This window comes from Lissotriton helveticus, chromosome 3_1, assembly GCF_964261635.1.
Source record: "Lissotriton helveticus chromosome 3_1, aLisHel1.1, whole genome shotgun sequence".
Classification (NCBI taxonomy): Eukaryota; Metazoa; Chordata; class Amphibia; order Caudata; family Salamandridae; genus Lissotriton; species Lissotriton helveticus.
Window position 1 is genome coordinate 796,579,793 of NC_136061.1, and position 25,411 is coordinate 796,605,203.

At 43.5% G+C, this 25,411-nt stretch overlaps 1 protein-coding gene across 7 annotated transcripts in view; it reads right to left on the bottom strand.

The window, feature by feature from the left end:
* Positions 1 to 25,411, bottom strand: part of PLEKHA7 (pleckstrin homology domain containing A7) — a 988,577-nt gene that overhangs the window by 358,948 nt on the left and 604,218 nt on the right. For all 7 annotated transcript variants that reach the window (XM_078681034.1, XM_078681032.1, XM_078681039.1 and 4 more), the window contains one exon: positions 511 to 612. In XM_078681034.1, the coding sequence (XP_078537160.1) occupies positions 511 to 612 (102 nt within the window). The remainder of the gene's footprint in view (positions 1 to 510; positions 613 to 25,411) is intronic.

Consider the following 25,411-nt stretch of genomic DNA (forward strand, 5'->3'; position numbering starts at 1 on the left):
TTATCACAACGCTTAGGGCCTGATTTAGATATTGGTGGATGGGTTACTCTGTCACAACTGTGACGGATATCCTGTCTACCAAAATATAAATCAGATGCTTGTAGGATCAGATGGCTTAACACAGACCCAGACCCATCTACTATTTAGAGTTACAAGAGTGAGAGCCGGACAGTAGTGTATTGAACTTGTCTTCCTATGTGAGCAAAATATAGATACATCTTAAAAAAGCCACCCCCACTGCCCATTACAAAGTGATAAATGCTTTATTTTTTTATATTTGCAAAGAAAGATACATTGCATGATGTAAGACTCCTCTCAAATGACAGAGCACATCTATTTCCTTCCAATAAGAGAATTCTGGACAAAATCAACAAAACACTGCAACTAAGACACAAATGTTGACAACATAGTCAACAGGCTAGATCATTTTGAGAGTACACACTAAAATCTGTGTTAATAGCACAACTAGAAAGATAGACGATGTATATAACAATAAGGATTAGAAAGTACCTGCTTATGAAGCCAGCCTCTCACAACAACAGGGATACTTGGGTTTCTTTTGACGGAATGATCCCTCTTTCCAAAGCTGTGAACCTTGTCAGGCTTTTGAATCTAAAAAAAAAGACATTTATGTTTATTGTCGTAGTTCTGAAGAAATAACCTACAATGTAATGGGCATGCATCATAACTAATACATCTTTGGTTGTTTCATTGAATGTTTAAACACATTAAATGTTTCTACCAAAGTTTCCAGCATGCAAATAAGGCAGCAGAAAGCACAAACTAGTGTACCAGTGGATTAATGCTTCTCCTCCACCAGGGATCTGATGTTAATCTCATTGTCACAGGGTTGAATCCCAGCGAATCACTCAGCATTTCATATTTCAGAGGCCGATAAAATGAGCATGGGTAACAAATCACATCTGTTATCTTGGTATGCCAAGAGACCGAAGATTTGGGTGAACGTGCGCCTAACAACACCACAGCTTGATTAAACATGCTCTTGTTCGATAGTGAGATGTGATTTAATGTTTTTATGACCAAAAACGCCCCATCACAAATGGCACTCTAACACCACCATCCAACATTCATCCTCCTATGGCCCAGGCTTTTTTAAAATTAAAAACTTCTCCTGCTGTACCTCTCCGGGAATGCTGGCTTATCATAGGATATGACCCTCAGTTTTACTGCCCACAACTGGTGTAGCCTTCAAAAATCTCAGCCATCATCCGCATCCATAAAAAGCTTGGTTGCCCCATTTTTACAACATGGTCCTCAAAAAAATTATTATTTTCATATTCAAGGCAGATCTTGTTAAAATCCAATATCTCAGTTTCCACAGACCATCATGATCTAAGCTCCCAGTTGTCCCACTGGTCTCCCACAACTATATGATCTACATGAGTATACCAACCCAAGCCTTCACAAGCCTCCTCCTAGCCTCCTCTCCCATCAACTGGAAAATGGACCTCTTCTCAATCTAAGAGTTGAAACCTCCCTTTGTCACTTAATGCCAGTGCTAAAATAACACTTATAATAGATGACAATTTCCACAAACCCAATGGTAACCCCCCCTTTCACTGCCATCCTCTCGCCACCCCTCCATTATGAAGATAACCAGTGTTGTTCCCCTGCAGGTTTGTATAACAATGCAACACATAAGTATATGGTAAGGTGAGTAAAACCAATACACACACACACACATACATATATATATAGAAACACACATGCACACATATATGCACACACTGAAAAATAACACAAAGGTGAAAGTAATGTTATAGTTAGGTGAATTTGTCAGTGATATCACAGTGATATCATTAACGTTTTAAACTTTAAAAAACACAGATATTCACCATTTATAGTTAGCTGAGCTAACTATAACTTGCACCCCCGTCAAGCACTGCTTATATCCTCGCATATTACATCACTCATGACATCATTAAAGACATCACTGATGATCTTACATTTCTCTATTCAGTTTTTAGTGAAGAAAGTTATGGATTTCATTAATTCAGGGCAATGGGCAGTATGTCAGTCTTTGAGAGACTTGTATTGGAAACAAGATTGTTGACAAAAAATAACCCTATCTGTTTTTAAGCCATTGGCCATACAAGATATGTGCAATGTATTATCAGTATAGGGTTCCCTGAACCTGCCTTCTAAAACAATCCTTCAACTCATTCACAGAAAAAAGGAGGGGTGTCATAACATGCCCAAGACAATCTCCCCTCACCAGATCAAAGCTAGTGGTGCATTATCTCCCAGGCCCGTATCTTTCTTAAGAAGTGAGACTTGTGAGTACTTTGCTAAGAAACTCTACAATATCATTATCTACACCATGCTAAAATGGATGATCCATAGCTTTGAACTATTTACAAGAGCAAAGGTCGAACTGAGCACCATGAAGGCTAGATTTGCTGAAACTCCTAGGACAACAGTATATTTCCCAATAAAAATATGCAGATTAAAACATTGCTAAAACATTTCCCAAGTGCCTCTATAACCACACTGAGTTTTGCAGAGAATGCCCTTTCCTTGCTCACAGAAGCAAACCTCATTCATGATGACTTCCAGCAACCCCACCAATGGATTTGACCAAACAGACTGGGTGATAGCATCGTGGAAGCCCTCTGTCCCCTTATAAATCGGTACAATAACAGGATGCTGGAAAAACAGGAAAGCTGGTAAAATTATGGAGCCTACATACTATGATGCCCAAAAGCTCAAATTATGTTTTGAAAATTGCGCCTGGGGACCTGTCATTTTGCCTGTATGGTTAACTCTAATTATTCCTGTAACCCTGTGGGCACTAAAAAACAATTTTGTTTCCATAATGCTAGACACCACAAAATGATTTGCTGAGTGACCTGACAATATACATTTCTGATACGACATACCCAGAACCTCAGCATTGTTATATGTATCAAGAGTAAAACTGTCACTTTTTTTGGGGAAAAAGACCTATTCACATTACTGCAAAAGGCATTTGAGTGTTTTTTGGGTTTTTTTTTTAAGGTCAAAGTCTACCAAACAATGCAGCTGTCTGATTGCAAATACATATTAGGGACATCCTGAAAGCTTCCCTAGGAATGCATTCCGCCCATTGCTTACCACTGGCTTTGGGCATTTGATTGCTTTATATTTACTGGCTTTATTTGTTTTAGGCAGGTGTAGAACATGACTAAAACACATTGGCAAAGCCAGCAGCTCTAGCACAGGCAAGGCCTATTTGCTTTGCCAATGCTTGTTTGCTCTGACTCATACTTTTTCCCTGGCAGCAGTTTTACGATTTTTAACTATCATTTTGTATGCAGCTCTTCAAAAAAGTAACTTCCTCCTTATCAAAGCGATGATGCCTCTGGGCTCGAAGTAAATTACAGGTAGCAAAAGCAATCAGACCATTTGAATTTCTTAATGGTGCTCATCTTTGGCCGTGCAACACTAAGTACCTTATGCAAGGTACATCATATACTATTGTTTGAGCAGTGCTATCGGAGTCATTGAGAGACTGGACAACATCCTGGAATGTTGCCACCACCAGATTTGCCAGAACAATGTCGCGGGCTAACCATTGCCAACGTAGTCTTGGGCCACCATTATTGGTCACCACGATTTACTGGACGACATTTGTGAGATTGTTGTTTTATTAAGGACACTGAAGTCAAACTGTCAATGAATTATGATTTCTGAAAGCACTAAAAAAGGCAGAGCTGGCAGAGATATGTTCCACCAGGTCACCTGGCACAATTGTGTAACCGATAAAGCTTGAGCAGTCCCTGGCAGTGTATGTGAGAACCAGGGGCCAGAGAGAGCCGCAATCACATTAACATTCATAAGACTCCACTTAGCAGGTAACTCATGTACACCCTCACCTTGAATGTCTGATTTAAACAAGAACATAGGCATCTGTGATTGAATCGCAATTAGGAATTTCTTCAAGCTAAGGGTAACGTCTGACTACTTCTGCATTAAAATCACCTGCATCAATAATGGAGGGTACTCCATCACTCACGGACGTATTGGGGGCAACTGACTTCCATATGACATATGATAATCTTTCATCATTATCATATTCTTTATTTCGGCCCAACGGCCATCAACGAGCTTGGTTAAAACACAATACATGAAATGAATAAAACAATAAAATGCTGTGTAATACAATCAATTCATAAAACTTTCAGTCGAAAACTAGCACATTGCAGTTCATAAAAGATACAATTTAAAACAACAACAGACTATGACCGGGGTCTCAAATGTCATAATAGCAGCATTGGGAGAAACAAAGTCCATCAGCTGGGGATCCTTTCCTGCCTAAGTGTCCACATATACATCAAAATCTGTGACACAGCAAATAAAACGCTTTGCCTAGTATCGCTTCTTAATATTCTGAACACAGTGCTGAAATTCCTAAAGCACAGTTTACGGCAGACTGTTAGGACCCACTTCCTTCTGAAGCTTTGGTATAACGGACAAAAGAAGGCTCAGCTGTTTCCATCACCTGAGGGCAAAATTGGCTGAACCTGTCAGTTACGCTTCCATTTCCCTGTGAAAGAACAGTGCAACATCCCCATCAGCCGCGGGTCGTGCAGGTAAGAATGGTGAGACCCACCTACAGACTGTATTATGGATAGGATCAGCAAAAGCAGCTGGGTCAGCAGCAAGCAGCGTGTTGGGACAGGAATGCCACCCCCAATTGGTAAACGAGCATGTTCCCTTTCCCAAGTGCCCTACGGTCTGAAATAGTGACTTATTTTTGGTCCTGGCATCACGCGAATCTAGCTTGTGTGCAGAGGTCCAGGTCAGTCCCTGACTAGAAGAGGTGCCCTATGACCTGGAGGGGTGCACCAAGCATGTCCTGTTTTTAGACAGAGGACTACTGTCCCAGTCACTTTGTTCACCATATCGAGTGGTGGTGGCAGTATATCTTGCTTTATGGATCAGTACTGCAATCAAACCTTTTTATCTCGGTCACTAGTGTGGAGGCCTAGAGGCTCACTCATGTAAAGGTTATAGGTGCCTGTGCAGCACCTTGTGCTAACATCCCGAGTATGCGTTAAGCATGTTGCTGTGTGTGGTCTGGGTTGTACATGCATGGTGTGTGGAAGCCATAGTAATAAAGACCAGTGGGATCCATTTTGGATACCGCTGTCCTGGCCGTGTACATGAGGGAATGTGAGGACTGGGCCCATAGACAGTGGAAGTGTATTGCTGTAGCTGATGGGAGTAAAACTAGAAACGGAAGTGAGCGGACTGGAGACTTGGGTCCTTTGGACATTCTACTCCAGCTTTTTGTTAACTGGCTAGCTGCGGATTCGGCTAACAGAACACTCCCATTTCATGGATGGTCAGGTTTGAGGGTGGGACTGCAGACTTTGTTGTAAAGGCAAGGAAGCCATTAGGTGAGGCCTTCCCTTTTGTTTTTCACTGATTACTCTTTCATCTGGGCTAATGGCAGCCAGGTGCAGAAACCTCACATCTTTTTGTGCTTCTGTTGTTGGTGCTCCGAAAAGGAGACGACCCTGCATTGAGAAGCGTCAGTTTACACAAAGGCTGTAACAAAGGCTGTCTCTGGAAAACAGCCTAAAAAGTACACTTGATAGAAGAACCATCTCAAACCAGTTCCACAGTTTGAGAAAGTGATAGAAGAGTTGTCGACCAATTTCGCTAAATGTTGGGTCACAACTAACCCACGTGGTTCAAAATCCAACTCCTCTATGGTCAAGGAAGAGAGTACTTCCCAGAGTGCTCAGAGGGCTGATGTGCAGTCAGGGCTGATGTTTGCGTATCAGGTGGAAACCATGACTACAGAGCAACATGGTCCAGCTGGGGCTGACACTGCATGCTGATAATCAGCCAATGCAAGGCTGCAACTTCTTAATTCCTGATCTTTTTTGTGTAGAGCTGCATCTGCAGAATCTGTCACTGACCTATGTGCGGCTGCATCTGTTTAATTCCCGATCAGCCTCTGTGGGGCTGCACCTGTTGAATCCATGACCGGGTCCAGCCAAACTGCAAGAATCCATGACTGGGCCCTGCCAGGCTGCAACTACTCCAGTGTTAGCAGTTTTGTTGGAGGCTAGGCCTATTTTCGACCCAGCCTCTGTGTAGGCGTAAATGTCAACTGCAAGGACCTTGAGGGGCTACACATACACCAACTGTCCGGATGGGACCACAACATCTTAGGACCACTGATCTTCAAGTGATCACAAAGAAGCTGAGCGGGAGCGCTGCCAAATACGTCCCTACGACCTGATTGAAAAAACTCAACAAAAGCTTGTTAGCAAACCACTGCTCTTGCAAGCTTGCGGGCATGCTTTCTGAGCACCCAGTGGCCTGAAAGTGACCTTGAGAAATACTCAGTGCTCTTTTTTTAGTTATCCCCTGAAGAAGTGCTGCGAAGCCACAGTCTGCTCCTGAGATCTATTATAGAGCCAATGTGGTCAAGCACTGGATGCCAGTGCTAGAATGCATTGATCTAACATTGAAAAGATATTCTTTTATTATGACAATGCTGGGCTTAGTATATTTTAACGTAATACATGGATTGGCAAAAGGTGCACTATTGTGTGAGGATCTGTGAAAGAAATATACCAATCATCCAAAATAACTCTAGAAACCTGCATATGCCAGCATCTGCCCTTAGGCAGGCAAGTAAAATGGAACCCCTTCACATTTCTCTTAATGTAGCACCCAGGCCCTTGCCAGTATCACTCAACCTATAATCAGCAGTCTCCACCACTTTGATGCAAACATACTTTATATTACTTGGAGGCATGCATTTGGCAGGTATAATAAGAATTGCATGCAACGGTGACTTGCACACAGGTATGACAAGAGCCACCTCTTTAGAGTGATCGGCACATTGGGTTGATGAGTGCAGTCTGTTTAAACTGACATTCAGAGCTTGCCTATAACTGTATTTGTACATTAATGTGCACAATTTGAAAGGAGAGGTATACCTAAAGAAGTGCCCGTCCCATAATACTGCTCATCTACCCTACAGACTGTGACAAGACTGGCATGAGCAAATTAGTGACCTACACAAGAGTCTCATTTGGGAAGACATCTATTGATTTTTTTGTGTTGGACTATGGACAATAATTTTCTTTAATAATTATCTATTTGTTTTGAGTGCAGGACCATTTGTGCTTAATTTGTTTCTGTGGGTTGTATACCACCTTCTTTAGCTGCTATCCTCTTGACGAGTAAACAGGGATCACAAGTTAAACTACAGAGAATCCTGATTTATCAGTTCATTTTGCACATGTTTGCTGGATTCCTGGAGGTTTAGTGCACCCATTTACCACCAGTTCTAAACAGGTTGTGAATTAGTTTGGGGCAGAGATCCTAGGCTGACTTCAATGACATGGGGCACTCTGTTTAAGTCTTGTCTCTCTCAAGAAGAATTTAAATCTTGCCTACCTCATCTGCAGTGTATGTTTCCTGATGGGTATGGCTAACAAACCCTTTACTATCCACTTAAAGTATGAACAAGAGGCATGATTTATTAGCTTCCTTTTATATTCCCAATCCAAAATAATGTTCTACAGTTTATACTTTCCTTTACTTTTCACGAGGGACACCCTATCCTATAATGAAGGCCTCCAGTTCTCCATCCTGGTAGCTCTTCCTGGGATATTTATATCTCCCTCAAAATTGCTCCTCGGAAGAATCACCTCTATGCATTTCTCCCTGTAGTTCTTAGGAATCAAGGATGATGTGCTCTTCTTCATAACGATTCTCACCATGATTCTGCACTCTATGTTATACATATATATTTATATCAATTGAAAAATAAAAACATTAAAGTTATGTTATAGTTGGGTGTTGAGGTGATAAAAAGAATTAATGTTTAAAAAACGAACAACCACTTAAATTTGCCTTTTACAGTTAAGTGAACTTATTAAAACCTACACCCTCATCATCCACCGCTTCTGGCTTCACAAATTATTTCACTCATGATATATTTGATGATCGCTAATGACATCCCAAATTTCATCACTGATAACATTGTGACAGTGTGCTATGGGCATTCTGGAATGGAGTGGGCTGGGTATGCTCAGACGTGAGTCCCAGGCTCTCCACACCACTGGAGTCAAGCTATCCAGGCTGATGAAGGCTGATAGCCAGAAACCGGTCCTTGGATGCTTGATTCCGGTCTGGGAAAGACATGGCTTGGTAGTTCGGACTGGACTGTTCCCATGAGGCACAGGGTCAGAGCTGATTTGCATATAGCCAGTGTCTAACCCAGGGTGGTGTGGAGTGCACAAAAACGATGGATTTAGGCCCAGATCTTTGTACTGGGGTGAATGTATGACATCGTTCTACATTCTGTCCATCAACTGTGTTTTTTGCAACATTCTTGAATGGAAGCAATCCAACAGGCTGCACCAGTGCCCAATTTTCTACCACCAATCAAGTAATAACGGACATAGCCAAGGCAAATTTCAGTGTGTGTTTTTTTAACTGTTAGTTATTAACTCATCTCAACACCTAACTATGATGCCGCTTCAATCTCTGGCTTTTTCAGTGAATTTGTTTTTTATCATATTGATAGTTGAACATATGTCCACACTCCCTGCAGCCTACACCCCAGCTGTGCATAACATTCATTTAACAGTCACAAATATATTCCCTTGGAGACGTAAAATCACACACCTCAATTGCCAAAATGCCACACATTCATACACCCAGTCTTGAAACAGCCAAAGAAACAAATATCTATCACCAAATTTAATACCAAAAATATTCAATCAATTCGTCTAGAAAGTCCAAATCAATCTAAAAACAAATACTGGAAAGTTCACATAGATACATAGGTTAAAAGGAGAGACAACACATTAGATTATCACATTTGTTATAAAATTATGTTAATTTGAAGGAATCCATAAAGGTGACACACTGTAAAAATTAATTTATTTTCTAATGAGTGAAACTTTGTTCCTCAAATTTAACAAAAACCTGGTGTTGACGCATGCCAGTGGATAATGCAGGATGAAACCACCCTCTTCAGGACAACAAGAATATTTCCCTCCAAATTATTTATGCAATAAATGCCGATACTAGTGCTTGAGTGAGGCGAAATAACCTTCGCTCAAACCATTGTAAAAAATGGAATTAAAACCTTAACCCTATTGTCATAATGTACTGTTACTGAAATTACTCTTCAGAACATGTAGCAGTAATCAACATTTTTTTTAAAAATCACTTGCTGTGCTTCATCTCGATCTCATTAGGGTCAGGGAATCCCTATATACATCTGGTTGTGGACAATGGGTAGGGAAGCTTAAAAGCCTTCCAATCAAGTACGTGCTCGGCAGGTCTGTCCCAGTCTCAAGAGGCACCAAAGCTCTCTGTGGTATGTCCTTCCTCCTGTATGGGTTGAAACCATGTAAACATTCCGCCATGCATTAAGGGGCTTGGCGTTGTGGGGTGGTCAGTTGTCTGGCCCTGTACCCCCAGACAACTAGAGGTGCACAACACACAATGCGCATGGCTTTCCGCCATGTGCAGCAGGGGTTGGATGCAGGGCCAGGTCTTCAGTCAAGCCCTGCTTCCAACACCCCACAGGCTCCCAATCCATAGCTGAGCACAGCCTTGTGCAGGCCTGCAGCTATACCCCTACGAGCAGCCAAAAACAACACTGTACATGGCTTTTGGCTGTGTGCATCAGGCAGTCGGCAACAAGGCCTAGCATCTTCAGTAAGGCCCCCCCGAGGGTACCCAGCTTCCGCGGGACATGGCACTTAGGCCTTGCACAGCGGGGTTTAGGTTGAATGACCTCACCTCCGGTCAGGTCCTGCACCCAACCCCCTGCAGGCTACCAACAGCCCCACTAAGCAGGGCCTTTAGCCGTGTGAAGAGGGCGTTGGCCACAAGGCTTGAATTCTAGCAAGGCTCTATGCCCAAACCCACACTGAACACGGCCTTTGGCCACAGGGCCTCAAGCAAGACCCTGCACCCTACCCACCATGAGCTACCAGTCGTTATGTTGTGAACAGTCTTTGGCTGTGTGCAGCCAGGCATCGGCAGCAGGACCTAGCCTTCAGCCAAGACCTACGCCCCAAGGGTACCTTAACCCCCCGCTCTGCAGAGCCTTAAGCTATGCAAAGCAGGGGGTGTCTGCATGGCTTGACCTCAAGCCAGGCCGTGTGCCCTTCCCCCTCACTATGAGCAGTGGTGGACTAGCCCTGTGCTGAGCCACTGCATGCAGCCAATCCTCAGTGTGCATCGGCCACAGAGCCACTGCATGCAGCCAATTCTCAGTGTGCATGGGCCACAGCCTGCACAGTAGCGGATGGCTGCAGATCAGATCCTTGTAGTTTTCCTTTAAATGTTTTTGGTACTACAGTACCACAGGTCTAGCCTCATTGGGTACTGTGGTACAGAGTGCTGGTACCATGGTACCGGTGCAGAGAAAAATATCTGTTTTTAATTTAACTTAAATGAAGGTCCTTTGGGACCCACGCCCATATGGCACTGAGAGTCAGGTTGTGCCCACTGTGCAGTCATATTAGCATTTTGAAAAAATGTCTAGGACTCGAAGACTGAGTCCGCGAGTCCTGTAATGGCAACATATTCTTCAGCTTTGTTGCCAGCAAAACAGATACATTTGTGCCATCAACAAAAAGACCAATGGGAGGAAAACCTCATTGGCCAAACAGAATGACCTATTTTATTAGTTAAAAAAAAAATTGGAACCACAGATTTTTGGGGAAGTCCCGTAGGCCCAACCTTCCAGGCATACCTAACTAGTGTTGATAAGAAAACTCATGTGGATACCACCATTTGGTCACTTATTATAGGTTTCTGTTATTCTTTTTTGTAGAGGCAAGGACTAGCCTCGACATTGGGTACGATAAAAATGCTCACACTATAGTAAGTATCTTCTGCATGTGATAATGTGACGTTTAGCTCACCTTTAAATCGGCATTTTAGAACAAAGCATGCAAGAAATGGGCAAATTTCATAAACTGGCCGTAAACAAACGAGATTCAGCATTTATTATACCGCATCTTTGCGTCATCTATAAAAATATCTAATTTCCTTTAACAGAGAGTTGCTTTCCCACGCTTAATTACCGTGTGCCGAATGTAGGACCTACTATATTTTTACCTCCAGAGACATCCAGTAAGCAGTAAGCTGCCACATCTGGAGGTACTAACATGCACTTTTTTATGATATTTAGTTTATCCAAAAAAGTATGTTCAGATAAAAATTGTTTAACATACAAGTAATTTTAACTTATTGGGCGAAAGCAAGTAAGACTCTATGTATATTGTATTCCCTCAATAGAGAGTCATTGGTTACACATAATCACCGCGTCGAGTACATAGGACCTATCGAAATCCTATGGTTGCAGGTACTTAGAAAACAGCACGCTGTCGTTTTTGCAGGTATTAAAAAATGAGTCTTTCTGAGCTACAAATATTATCTAACTCGGGTCTAACTCTTGGGGATTCATGCTGCCACAGGAATTTAGAGCATAGGATACAATTTTTTCTTGGACTGGAAATTTACAATAAGTAATATGTAATTTTATCTGACGTGCTCACTTTGATAGCACCATGAAGTTCGCCGCGTAGAATGTCTGACTTTTAAATATTTTGAGAAATGCAGGTTTTTTTTTCTTCCGCTCCAGTATATTTAATAATGCTGTTTTAACTTCTGGGTTTTACAAATAGGATCATTCAATTAACTGATCTTCTAATCGAAATAACCTTGGAGAAATGAATATTGCGCAGACAACTAAATCTCCAAGAGAGGTAACAAATAACTAAAAGAATAGTCTCTTTTCGCTAATGAAATTGATCTTCAAGAAGAACATTAAACAAACATCTAACTTTGATGCTTTTTACAGAATTATATTCATCTGGTTTTTGGGGGTACGACTAGTTGCTCTCGTCTGATCAGGAAGCAACATGTCTTTAAACAAGGTAATTTCACTGTTGTGGGCGATTTGCAATAGACCTTATTAACGTTGTGCTAAAACAATATAAGCACGCATATAAACATAATATATCTTTCTGCAATCTTTTCAGTCTTCCGTAGATCTAAGAACTCATTTGTTCTGGAAATCTTTAAAACAAGACTATGATGTCTCTTAATGACAAGACGAACAAGGTACTTTGCAGCTGCCTCTCTGCTAAATGTTGAGGGCGACCCCTTTGGGAACTTACTTTTCAAATCTCTAAAAATTCTGCAGCTTCACACGATTTTCTGGCATGAAATCAGGCACTTTGGTTGGTCTACTACTATCATGTTTGAAAAATAAAGTTTCATACTCTTTGCTCTTAGCTTCTGACTAAGCTTTATTCACGTCTCATTCACCTCTAATATCACCTTTCCAATGCCTGTTTACGCAACATCTTCTTGCACCAGTTGTGGCAAAGAGAACATCACTACTAGGCTCACCTTGTCACATGTTATATTATGCCTCACATGCAACTCCATACTAACAACTGGAAGGATAGAGGATAGAGGCAATGGGTTTTCATTCTTGACAATTTTTGTTTGCAGCCGTGAGGATGTTACGCTTAGTAAGGAAACACGTGTCTGCTGCCTGCATCAGTTCTTCGGGATCAAAGTGAAGAAGAACATGCAACAATACTGCTTACACATTGCATTATGTTTTGTTAACAAGAATTGCACTGAGAAGAACTTTATCCAATGAGACATTAAATCACTAAATGAATGCAATATTCTGATGTTCTCTTTCTACATAAAGACCCAAGTATTGTTCATATCAAAAATCAGTAGTCAGGACACTTCAAACAGGTCAGGGCTGGGAATTCACTCCCCTAGTAGCACATGCTTTTATGATACTAATATATAGGAGTGCCGAGGTACACGTAGTTCTAAAAAATACCTAACTTTTCCTCGGGTTAACCGCTTAATGGCCAACCCAACCCCTTATTTAAATGCAAATTTCTCACAAACAGCTGAATGGATTTACACCAAACTACAAAAAGCATGCTTTCTGAGTACAGTTCTAACTTAGTGCCAAGTCATGTAATTCTGTTCAGTCATTTTTTCGGTATTGGAGACTACTGGTATTTATACCACACATTTCTAGCTGGGGAGCAACAGACACTGTATATTGAACTATGTAATGATCCACAATCATATACAAAAGTTGAACAGGTGAGGCATCATGGTTGAATAGCGTAGAGTAATTCAAATTGGAAACAAATTATTTCAAAGAACAATAATAGTACTAAAATAAATCAACTAAAGTACTGCAACTATTACCATCCTCTCCCTCAAATTGTAAAGCACTCTAATATCCTTCGGGATCATGTTCGCGCTATATAAAACTTTATAAATAAATAAAATACAACATATTCTATTGAAACTGCATTGGACACCAATGAAGATGTCAATCTTGACCAAGTAGGCCAATGCTGGCTATGTAGATGTTTTGAATGAGCATCAAATTAAAGAAGGCAATGAGCAAAATGCCCGCTTTTTTAATCAATTGATGTATTTGAAACTAAAATGAACACAAATGTAAGAAATCGATTGTGAATACTAATAATATTAGAGAAGCACCTGTGCCCAACAATTGAAAATCTCAGCTTTTTCTAAGCCTCTACAACTGGATAAATCCACTAGTGAATAAGTAATATTTCCAAGTAAAGAACTTAATGAACAAGTCAAAGACACCTGGAGCCCACACTTGCTGTTACATGACACACATGAAATGTTCACTTTCAAAACCCATATTATTTAATATTCGTGTTTATATTAGATACTATTACATCTCTCCTGCACATGTCTCTCACATGTTGTTCTCATTCCTTTCTGCAACTCTCAATCTCATCCCTACGACGGACCTCAAACTGGCAGTTCAGTCCTTAGTTATATCAAGGATTGAATATGGATGTACAACACTAGCAGGTCTACCAAACATGTCTACAGCACCACTAAAAGCCTGTCTCATTACGGGGTCTAGAAAATATGACCATATCTCCCCACACTTGAAAGCATTAAACTGGCTACCATACGAAGCCAGAAGCCAATTTAAGCTGGCATGTATTACCCACAAATTGCTCCACTACAAAACACCAAGGTACTTAGTCCAGAAAATTGAGATATCTGGGGGGTAGCAGACTAGCCAGGAGGGCCAAGGAGCTGTTGCTGAAACCACCCATCTTTCAGAAGAAGAAAACGTATGACAGAGCGTTCTCAGGAGCAGCCCCCAGAATCTGGAACTCACTTCCTCCAAACATTAGAAAAATTCCAAACACAGCTACATTCAAGAGGGAAGCGAAGATCTTCCTAATCAACAAGTTCCTCCCTTAGGCAAGACTTTCCATCAGTACTACTCTGGAATATTGATGTAGAACTTAATGGAAATACACATAGGGCCATTTGGAGAGGATTAGAGGTTCACCTTTGTACACTAAACAGATCCTAAATGTGTTATTGTTGAAACTGCTAAGAAAGACATATATCGGAATCTAATACATATTAACACTACTATACCGTTGTACTCTAACTGTAACACATGTAACTGTGAAGCGCTCTGATACCCCTGGGTCACGTTTGCGCTATACAAAACTCTATAAATAATTATATGTCATAAATTGTAGGTGAACTAACAAGTGATAACAGGCACATTTATGTATTCTGGTATACATTTTCTTTTATCATCATTATGAATTGGTTTAACCGGAACTCCCTTGCCATCCTTGCTTTTCTTTACAATACTTTCCCTGTTAAAGTCTATTACAATTTATTAAATCGTTTTACTTCACTGGTGTTCGTGCCATTAAACCTTCAATCGAGGTTATGTCCTGCTCCAGCCCATCAACTATACCCACAGTTCTTGCTTGCATGTTGAAAGCAAGAACATTCATATTAAGGTAATAAGGTGGCAGAAGCTCATGCACCCTTCTCTCTTAGACAACTGGTAAACATAGCACCTTGCAACAAGTTTAAGAAACCAGTCACTGTTTGCTAAAAGAAATTACTGCTGCTCATCCTTTGATGCTGTGCAACTGTGCGAGATGAGCAAGGATAATGTATTCAAATAGTGAAGATGGAAATGTGCAGAATAAGAATCCTTTTCTCACTCAGTTGTCTTCTGCGGAAGGGATGAAGAACTATCTTGAGTTGAGAGAACTGCATAAACCACAATCGGCTGTGCTTGACAAGGAAAATATAAAAGCATTTCTATCTCAATATTATTCACTTAAGTACTGTATGAGCGACGGTAAATTATCAATGTTTAAGCTCCTGCTTGCGCTCACCATGTGACTGAATGTATCACATATATTACAATGGCACTTTTAATTTTGCTTCACTCTAAAGGGGCTCATTATCACAATCACAAAGATGAAAGATTACACATCCAATGCAAATGAGTCCTGCGAAGACAGGAAGTACAATTTGTTGGTACTGTGATAAACTAGGAAAATCTCAGTGACTGCACTTCAAGCTGATTAACCTCTTCCCATGCAGCAAATTTGACATAAATAAGCATCTATCTGCGGTTTTTATCAAGGACTTACTGCAATCATTGATGTGCAAGGCATTAAGAATTATTTAGCAGTTTGATTCAGATAGTTCTAACCTTTATTAATCAACTCTTGTGAGAGAGAGAGAGAGAGAGAGAGAGAGAGAGAGAGAGAGAGCGAGAGAGAGAGAGAGAGCGAGAGAGCGAGAGAGAGAGCGAGCGCGAGAGAGCGAGCGAGCGAGCGAGCGAGAGAGCGAGAGAGAGAGAGACCCTTAGCACTGAAAAACTCATGAATCTATTGCTGTGGTTGTAATTCAGTGCACCAATTAGTAACTGTATACCAGGGATCAGATCTGTTCCCGAGATTGAATAAATGGACACACAGGGGTCCCTTGAATAACATACTAATCTCATTGGCAATGTTATCTGAGAAGTTAAATCAAACAATGTATTTCAAGCAAGAACCTTTATTTATACATAGATTACACAATCCGAAGTATTCTTAATCAGGAGGAAAATTGAACTACTTTTGAAATTGTAAAAGCTGCAACACCACCCTGTGCATGCCCTAGTCCTACAAGTACGATTCCCAAAATAAAAGTAGCAAGTGAATAATTACCATTTATTTACGTATTTATTAACCTTTATATAGCACTAAAATCTTTAGTGGCTACTTTAGAGCAATCATCTCAGTTATGAAAATCATGCAAGGCAATATTTCAGCCATCCAAACAAGATCTCAGTTATAGCTAAAAGGACAAAATAATATCACCTAGCTTTCTTTCTGTTAATCATGATTTACGTTGACACCCCTCATGACCTAATCTTGCTACCCTGCACCTTTGGTCAGTCAGGGAAGCAGATGGTAACCTCGGAGCCTAACTATGCAAAGTCACCTCTGCTCTGCTATCGGCATTACAATTATGATAGCAGAATCCGTAATACCAGCAAGGACATGTGTTATATCAATCCAGATCTCGATCATGTCTAACAGGACTACAGTGACCCGAGACATAGAGCATGCAAGACCGAAAATTCAGATTTAACTACACAACCACACTTCTCTGGATTCCAAGTAAGTAGGCTCTGGTGACCGAGGCAAGGATGAACAATTGCAAGGCAAAGGATGGTTTGGCTGTATGCCCAAGCATAGGTAGACCTTTGAGCTGCAAGATTGACAAACGCCATTGCAGGTTAATTAAAGAGGTGTCAGATTGGCATGGCATGCCTAGCTCCAAACTCCAAGGGTGAACACATTTTTAGCATCAAACATTGCTTCAGTAAGTGGTGTAAAAGTTTAGACAGCTGATGCTACAGGTAGGAAATGAGACAAGTCAATATATCTACAATTAGGATAACAGAAGGGCCGGACTGAGAACCCAAATCAGCCCTGGCAATTTTGTTGGACCAGCCCCAGGGGAAGCGCTGCCTGGCTCCGTGAGGCTGGAAACGCTTGCCTGCTGCTTTTGTTACTGGTGGCCGATATTGCAGCAATTTTGCGAAACCGGCCTCCAGTAACAAAACCAGCCCCCACCCTTCCAGGCTCTTGGGGAAACATTTGATGCTCGGTACGGCCAGTTTGCTGTTGCACTGCAAACATAGCTCTTAATAAAGTTTGAAAGATTCTAGCATTATCTGCAAGAACACTGCAACAACATCTGTGGATGTTCAGCTCAGCTAAAGGTTCAGAGGGTAAATAAATCACAGAAGCTACAACTGTCTACTACATCCATAACTAACCCCCATTCAACCCATGTTAGTCAAGACATCTGTGTGCTGGGATGCTTCCCTAAAATAAATTCAATCTTTCAACCTCTTTTCTATGACCCTTTCCTTCTATCGCAGCCTCTACCTGTTGGATTTGGACCATTCTATAGGGCCATCCTCAATCATTTTGTCTTCCTCCGCCTATTTATGCTGAATTCGTTTTTGCTGGACTTAGGGCTCTCTGCACTTTACTGCTGCTGAAGTGCTTGTGCTCTCTCCTTAAAACGTGGTAGAATTGGCTTATTCCAAATTAGCATATTTAATTTATTTATCAGTCCCTAATAAAGTGCACTACATGTGCCCAGGGCCTGTAAATTAAAAGTCATTAGTGGGACTGCAGCACTGATGGTGCCCCCCACTTAAGTAGTGCTTTAAATGTCTCAGGCCTGCCATTGCAGCCTGGGTGTGTGTAGTTTTCAACTGCCATTTCGACCTGGCAAACTAAACATTCTGTCAGTCCCAAATCTTCCTTTTTAATAGATATGTCACCCCTAAGGTGGACCCTGGACAGCCCAAGCGCAGGGTGCAGTGTATTTAAAATGTTGGACATGTACTTTTAAATTGTACATGTCCTGGTAGTGAAAACCTCTTACATTCATTTTTAGCTACTACAAGGCCCGCATCTCCAATAGGATAACATTGGAGTTCTACTGCGTATGGGTTTCAGCGTCCACTTTCTGTGTAATGTTAAACTCCTTTACACCAATCCATTTGCACGTCTCCGCATTAATGGTGAGGTTTCCGACCCCATTAGAATTGCCTGTGGCACACGCCAGGAGTCCCCGTTTTCACCCATGCTTTTTGCCATCACGAAGGAGCCCCTGGCCGCCAGGCTTTGGCAGCACCATACTCACAGGAGTATTGGATTCTCGTCCCGCTCCCTACTCGTCTCAATGTACGCGGACGATGTTACCCTATATGTCCGCCAACCTCAGGAGAACCTTAGCCCACTGGTCCGGGAAATCATACGTTTTGGTGAGCTTTCGGGCATCCAGGTGAACTGGAGCAAGTCTGTTCCATTCCCCCTAACTGATGCCACTGTGGCATTCCCACCTGATTTTCCGTTCGTGTGGGCTTCTGGCACCACGCGCTACTTGGGCATCTGGCTAAGTAGGGATTTGGATGAACTGAGGAGGTCAAACTTCGGGCGGGCGGTAGACTGGTTTGAATCCAGGATCCCATCGTGGAGCCGACTTCTGCTATCTCTGGTGGGTTGAATCGCAATAGCCAAAATGGTGGTCCTTCCTAAATTCCTTTATCTCTTCTTAAACATCCCCATCCCCCTCACTTTTAATTTTTTTTGCAAAATGCGCTCTCTAGTAATCTCGCTCGTTTGGGCGGGTGAACAACCTAGAGTGGCCTACGATATCCTCACTCTCCCCATGTCTGCCGGTGGGATGGGCGCGCCTGACTTCAGGATCTTTGCCCTATGCGCCCAGGCCAGTTTCCTGCACTTTTGGATTCACCCAACCCCCTATCAGCCCCACATCGCAGTTGAGACTGATGTGGCTTCTCCTTGGCCCCTGTCCACTGCTCTGTTCACGCCCGCGGTGCGCCCTCGGGCGGAGCTTGACACGGTTGAGATGCTACGTTGAGCCTTGTCTGGCCTGCGTCGGCTTTCTGGTTTTCCTCTGCTTTCTGCCAACTCCATGCCAATTGTAAACCATCCGGATTTCCCCTCACTTCAGTCTTCCAGCATGTCCCGACATGTAACTCGACTGGGTTTGAGGACGGTGGCGGATCTATACACAGAGAACTCCTTTTACTCTCTCCCAGACTCCTCGGCGTTGCAGGACACGTTTTTATTCTATCAGCTGCGAGCCACTTGCCGGAAACTGCACCCCACATTCCCTCAGCCCCCGCCCACCATTCCGGCTCTGAACTTCATATATACTTCCCGTCGCCGCACAAGTTAATTACCAAACTGTACTCTCTTTCTCTAGTGTCTGCCCCCATTTCCTCAGCTCGTGCGCGGGACGCATGGAGTGCGGACCACGGTATTGATATTTCGGAGGCCGACTGGCTTTATTGTTGTAATCAAACGAAAAAGCTGTCACCGAATTACCGGCTCCGCCTGATCCATTTCAAGTACTTGCATAGATTGTACCGCACCCCAGTGCAACTTTACCGGCTTGGGCTTATCCCTCCGGATAATTGTGTGCGTTGCGCTGCCCCTGCCACGGACTTTGCCCATTTAGCGTGGCTTTGCCCTAAGGTCTCTGAGTTCTGGCGGGCGGTGTGTTCCACTATTTCTGACATCATCGCTGCTGCAGGGTGCCCCAACCCACCCCTGTGCCTTCTTGGTTTTGTTAAATTTTGCCCTGATACTTCTCGACGTCTGATCTCGATGCTGTCGGTCTTTGCGAGACGCAGGGTGGCCATGTGTTGGGGTCGGCGGCCTGCTCCTACAGTTGAGAGTTGGGTGGAGGATGCCTCTCAGTGCCAGACTCTCCTATCGGAGTTCTCGGACTTAAAGCCTGCCAGATCTAGACCTGTTAACATTTGGGCCCCCCTGGTCGCCTACCGCCTCTCCAGATCCAACCCCAGCGGCACTGCCTCTCCTGCCCTCCCCGCCGGCCCTGGGCCCGCAGCGGCCACCGGCGCTGGTCAGGGACTGCCTCTCCTCTTCCATTAGCGCCACCACTTTTCTGTTTTTTCTTTTCTTTTCTTTAGAATCCTCACTGATGTTGCTTTCTCACATGTGCTCTCCTTGGGCGGGATGTGTCCTTAGTACAGTGGAGCTGTGATCTCAAAATTCCTGGTCTCGTGAGTTGCTGTCAATGTACTATGCATGTTACTAAATGACTGACTTGAATTGTATGTTGCTTATGTGAGTTGCGGAATTGCTCGGTGTATTGTGTCTGCCATGATTTTGTTCCTCAATAAAGGTTTTTGAAAACTTAAAAAAAAACAACAACATTGGAGTTGCCTTATTACATTTTGTAAGTGTAATCTCCAAATGGGAATAACCAGGTTGTGTTTAGTGTCTCTAGAATCATAATTTAAAACTCTAACTTATGGTGATTTAGAAAGTTGGCATTTTTTTACCTTAGCCATTTGGGTCTACGGGTCACATTCTGGGTGTAGTTGGCAATTGGGCTTTGTGTATTCCTCCTAGACAGACAGACACACACACACACAATGAGGAGCTTGTGTGTCTGGAAGGGCTGTCACTAGCAGGATGAGAGAGAGAAGCTGAGCCCAGCTTCACTTCCAGCTCAATAGGCTATTTAATGCCGCCACACAAAAGGCTGCATACCCCCTGTAGCTAGTCTGCAGCCAGGGCCAGGAAGGCAGCATCTGTGCACTTCAAAGGCATGCCTCTAGAGGCTGCTACTCACTTCAAAGGCACAACTGGGTATAAATACTGTACCTCAGACACCAGCTCTTCAGTACACTTCTGGGCCTTTGGATTCTCTGCCAGGAAGAAGGACTGCTGTGCTGTTGGAAAGACTGCTACTGTGCTGGAATGCTAGTCTGAACGAGCTACTTCTCTGCTGTGCTGACCTGCTACCCTCTTGCATGGGGAGGAAGAACTGGATCTGAAACCTCATTGTGAACCCAGTATCACAAACTGACTCCAAGGGCTAGTCTTCTGGCCTCCTCATCTGAGCCTCAGGGACATAAAAGACTCCCCAAACACCTTCTGGAACCAGCTGCAGCAAGTTCATGACTCCAACTGATGACTATAGGTCCTGGACTCTTGGTGTGGCTCACAAGCTCTAAATCAAGCCTTTGGGCTCATTGGGACCACAAATGGGCAAGTTTGCACCAAGACCACTCTGCTCGCAGGGAAAATCAGTGTGAGCCACCACCAGCCTGTTTCTTTGCACTGCTGCTTTGACTGCTCGTGGGGGACCGCCACCACAATGCACCAGCCTGTCCTCAACAACTGGCCTGCTCGTTGCACCACGCCAACAGACTCCTGCAATGCCCTCCTAGCGACCCTCCCCACCATGAACAGGAATCTTGCCACAAAACTTGAGAAGGTAAAACTTCAGCTGGACTAATCTGGGACTGTATACGACCAGCACTCCATCGCGGCCGGCCTGAAGTTTTGACTTTGACCTGGTGCAGTGGTACTAGATATCTTTTATGCTTTTAGGCATAATTTTACACTTCATTCTTTAAAAGTACATAAGTTTGGTTTCACTGATTAAATTGTTGTCATTTTGGTCTGGTTTTATTCATTAGATTCAGCTCTATGTTTCTAACTTGTCGTGGGATCCTTTTTGTGTGGTGTTTTCACTCTGTTACTTTTTGAAGTAATGCACAAATACTTTACACATTCCCTCTAAGTAAATCTGAATGCTCTGTGCCAAGCTACCAAGGGGGGAGCACAAGTTAGTCTGGTGTTTGCTTGTGCCTTACGCAGTCAAGGATTGTGGTTGCTGCTTGACCAGGGCTCACACCCCAGTCAACCAGTAGCCCAATATCTGACACCGACGAACTGATGCCTTTCTCTGCCATTAGAACATTAGATTTCTACAGAGAGGTTTGTGTATAGTAATATAATAATTGCAGACACCTAGGGAGCACTGCACCGTTTTATACCATGGGTGTATGAGTGTGGGCAGTATCACTAAGAAACCTGAGGTGAACTCATTGCTAAATGTCATTGCTGAATCTGAGGGGGTATTGCACAGTGAAAGTGTGCAGAAGAATTGGGGGAAACATAATAACCAAAGAGGTGGTAAAAGTGAGATAAGGTACACATCCCTTAGTAAACACCAATTAAATGTGATGGAAGAAAAGCCAGAGAAGAGGTTCGCAATCAGAATGTGAAGGCAATGGAGCTCGCAAACTGAATGTCAGCAAAAAATGCAACAAGACCTTTGTAAGAGAAAGGGATAAGAGCGGAGTAGAATTTTTGCTAGAAATGTAAATTTATCTAAGCCGATGACAATACCATGCAAAACAGTTGAATACAATAAAAGGTCATATTAATATCTGGGAAGCATTTTTCTTCTCAGGTTCATCATAACACTCCTCAACAGAGAATGTTTCCGAATTCTGGCAAAACATATCCCAATAAATGTAACAGGTTCCGCTTTACTGATTGCAATCGTTGTACAGAAAAACAAATACGCTGTTGATTAAATAAAAATCCATAAAAAGAATACTAGAAACCATTTATAAATACTGGAGTGTGCTAGTGGTTGAGTGCTTCAGTTGTATCTGAGCCAGGCACGCACCCCAAGGCTGGGAGCAGCCTCAGGTATAAATAAAACGGCGCCCTGCCACTCGAGGCGGAGTGCAAGTAGACAACCAGTGTGTTGGTGCTTTGCTGTTGCCCCCGTGTGCCCAGCTCCTGCCTCATCCTGTTTCCTGGGGCTGCAAACTCTACATTGACGATGCGGATAGAAGCTCCTCGGTGCAGCAGCACCCCACACATCCACCCTCTGACCCCAAATGGTCGTGGACCCTGACAACAATGCTGCAGCATTCCGGTGGTCGTGTTTTCCTCCCGCTGGTGAGGTGCAGATATTTGGGAGGGGCCATCTGTTGTGACTGCTGCTGCAAGGCCCAAATGCCCAAGGCCAAATGCGGCCCAGTGTGGCACGCTGTGCATAGAAATTACCCTATCAGCTCAATGGGCGGAGGCCTACCAATGCCACTTGCTGGCACCGATTGTTCACTGTGCCATGAGGCCTGTAGTAGAATAACACCCAATGTAATCACACATCACCTCTCCCAGCGCAGGACTAAGCCTCACAGCGGTGTTCCCACATGGGGTGCCGTCAACATTCTCGCACGTGCAACATCCAGGCTGCCATCCTGCACCCCCACCCTTGCCTCTCCAGGAGCCGTCAGGTCTCCAACGATCCCCAAGATTCCTCATAGGGGTGAACCAGGTATGATTACTACTAGAGAGAGGGGCTTGGCACATTTGCTTCCACCCCTAACACCGGCCTCCGGAACCACCAAAACACATTGCAGGGGAGTCTGTACACTTCCAGGTTCAGTCCCTGCCCCTGTTCAGCGAGGCTAGCAGACCCTGCAACAGTGGCACCCATTGGAAGATGTGGCTCAACAAACTCACAAACTTCTTCAGCGCCATGAGTGAGACAGACCCCAAGGTGAAACAAATACTCTTCCTTCACTATGCTGGTGATGAGATGTTATAACTGTTTAAAAATCTTCCCAATACTGTGGGCTATGATGCAACATTTGTCGTGCTCAATGCGCACTTTGACACCCTGATCAATCCTGACTTCGCAAGAATCAACCTCCACCAAGCCAGACAGTGGGAAGATAAGACCATCGATAGCTTCTATGCACAGCTGCGTGAGAAGGTTACCACCTGCACAGAGGAATATTCCCAGAAGGAGGTGTGGGCCCAAAATATCCTAGACTGCAAGTCCAATGTGCTTCCGCATCTCACTCTATGATAACCAGGCATGAAGCTGGAAGAGATTCTTGTGCTGACGAGTTCACACAAACTGTCAACTGTGAGACAAGTGCATGGAAGAGGCCTTGGCAAAGGTCAGCATCACCAGCCAACCAAAACAGAGAGTCAAGGTGAAGCAAGAATCGATCAACCACGTCCGTAGAACCCAACCAGCACGGTCAGCTGCACAATGCCCACAGCAGGATGCTATCTCTGACTACTGTGGTTGAGAGCCCACCTAAAGTCCCAATTCTCAGCATAAATAAAATTCTGCTTGAGGTGCAGTAAGAATAACCACTTTGCATGAGACTACTGAGGCAAGGAGAGTAGCTACGGCACGCAAGAAGTTCCTTCATGCCTCCTTCAGAACGATTGGCACAAGAGACCAATGTAAGGTAACGAGAGGGATGACATTATAGCAGACCACAAGCAGGCTAAATGGTTCAACAACGTTGACCTCAACTCAAAATATCACTAGCGAAGCCTGTATCTGTTGGGCAGGGATATAACCACCTTCTCAACTCATGGATGGTGAGGCAGTATAAGCAAATTCACTTGAGAATATCCTCGGTGGCTGAGGTGTTTCTAAATGCGATTTGTGAAGCATTATCTGAACTCCGCAAACTAATGAATATCAGTGATGACATGCTAATATAATTGATATCCCGGAAAGATTATCAAAGGCACCCTCAAGCTGCATCACAGAGGATTTCTGATCGAGGCCTTACGCTGAACAGAAACATGGGCAAGTTCTTCCACAGGCAGGTCGGGTTCCTCGGCTACATCTTTTTGTCTGAAGGCATCAACGTGGATGTCCACACGTCGTTTGACATCTGAATGCTCCCACACCAACCTCAAGCAAGGAAGAAAGAAAGAAGTTTTCTCATGATGGAAAATGACTGTGGGTGGTTCATCTCAAACCTAGCCACCCTCGCTGGCATGGCTAAGGACACTACACACAGATAAAGTATGAGGTCTGGCCTGTAACCTTTATGGAAGAAAGTTAAAGATGGTTTTGGTCCACAAGTCGTTGGTTAATCTATTTCTAGAAACTTCTAAACACACCGCCTGCATTGACAAGTGGTTCATCCAGCTGCAGCAGTACCAGTTTGATCTCATCTCTATGTCAGATGCTGAAAACACAACAGACTTCTTTTACAGGCACCCTCAATGGCAAACCATGGAAGCGGAAGACCATGCAGCTGCCACTGAACAGAATGTCCAGCTCCTCACCCAGGTGGCATAACCTCAGGCGCTCATCCAGGTCTCCCATCAGGACAGATGCCTAGAGCGAACCAGAGAAGCTATCAGATACAACTGGGTGGACTTTCTGGCTAAGACCCAGCAACTAGAACGGAGTGTGAGAAACACCCTCTAACAAATGTGGCGTCAGAATAGAATGCCTGACTGGAGGCGGCCTTGTCCTCTGGGATCAAAGAATCAGATATGCGGGACCTCATTGTGAGATTAGCTCACCAAGGACACCAAGCTATGGCAAAGACAAAGGCAAGACTCCGCAAAACACTGTGGTAGCAGGAGATGGGCACCAGGGTGGAAGAACAAGTAAGCCCTGCCCTAAGAATTAAACAGTGATGCAGGGAGGCCTGCACACATAACCATAGAAGCCCCTAGTACTGTCCAGTGGATGCAGGACACAATGGACCTCAGGAGTTTTTCCTTTGGATACCACACCCCCGTCTTCATGGATGCCTACTTAAAGATCCCAGTAGTTGAACCTGTGGAATCTAATGTGTTCTAACACGTAAGGGCCAAGATGGAGAAAATATTTA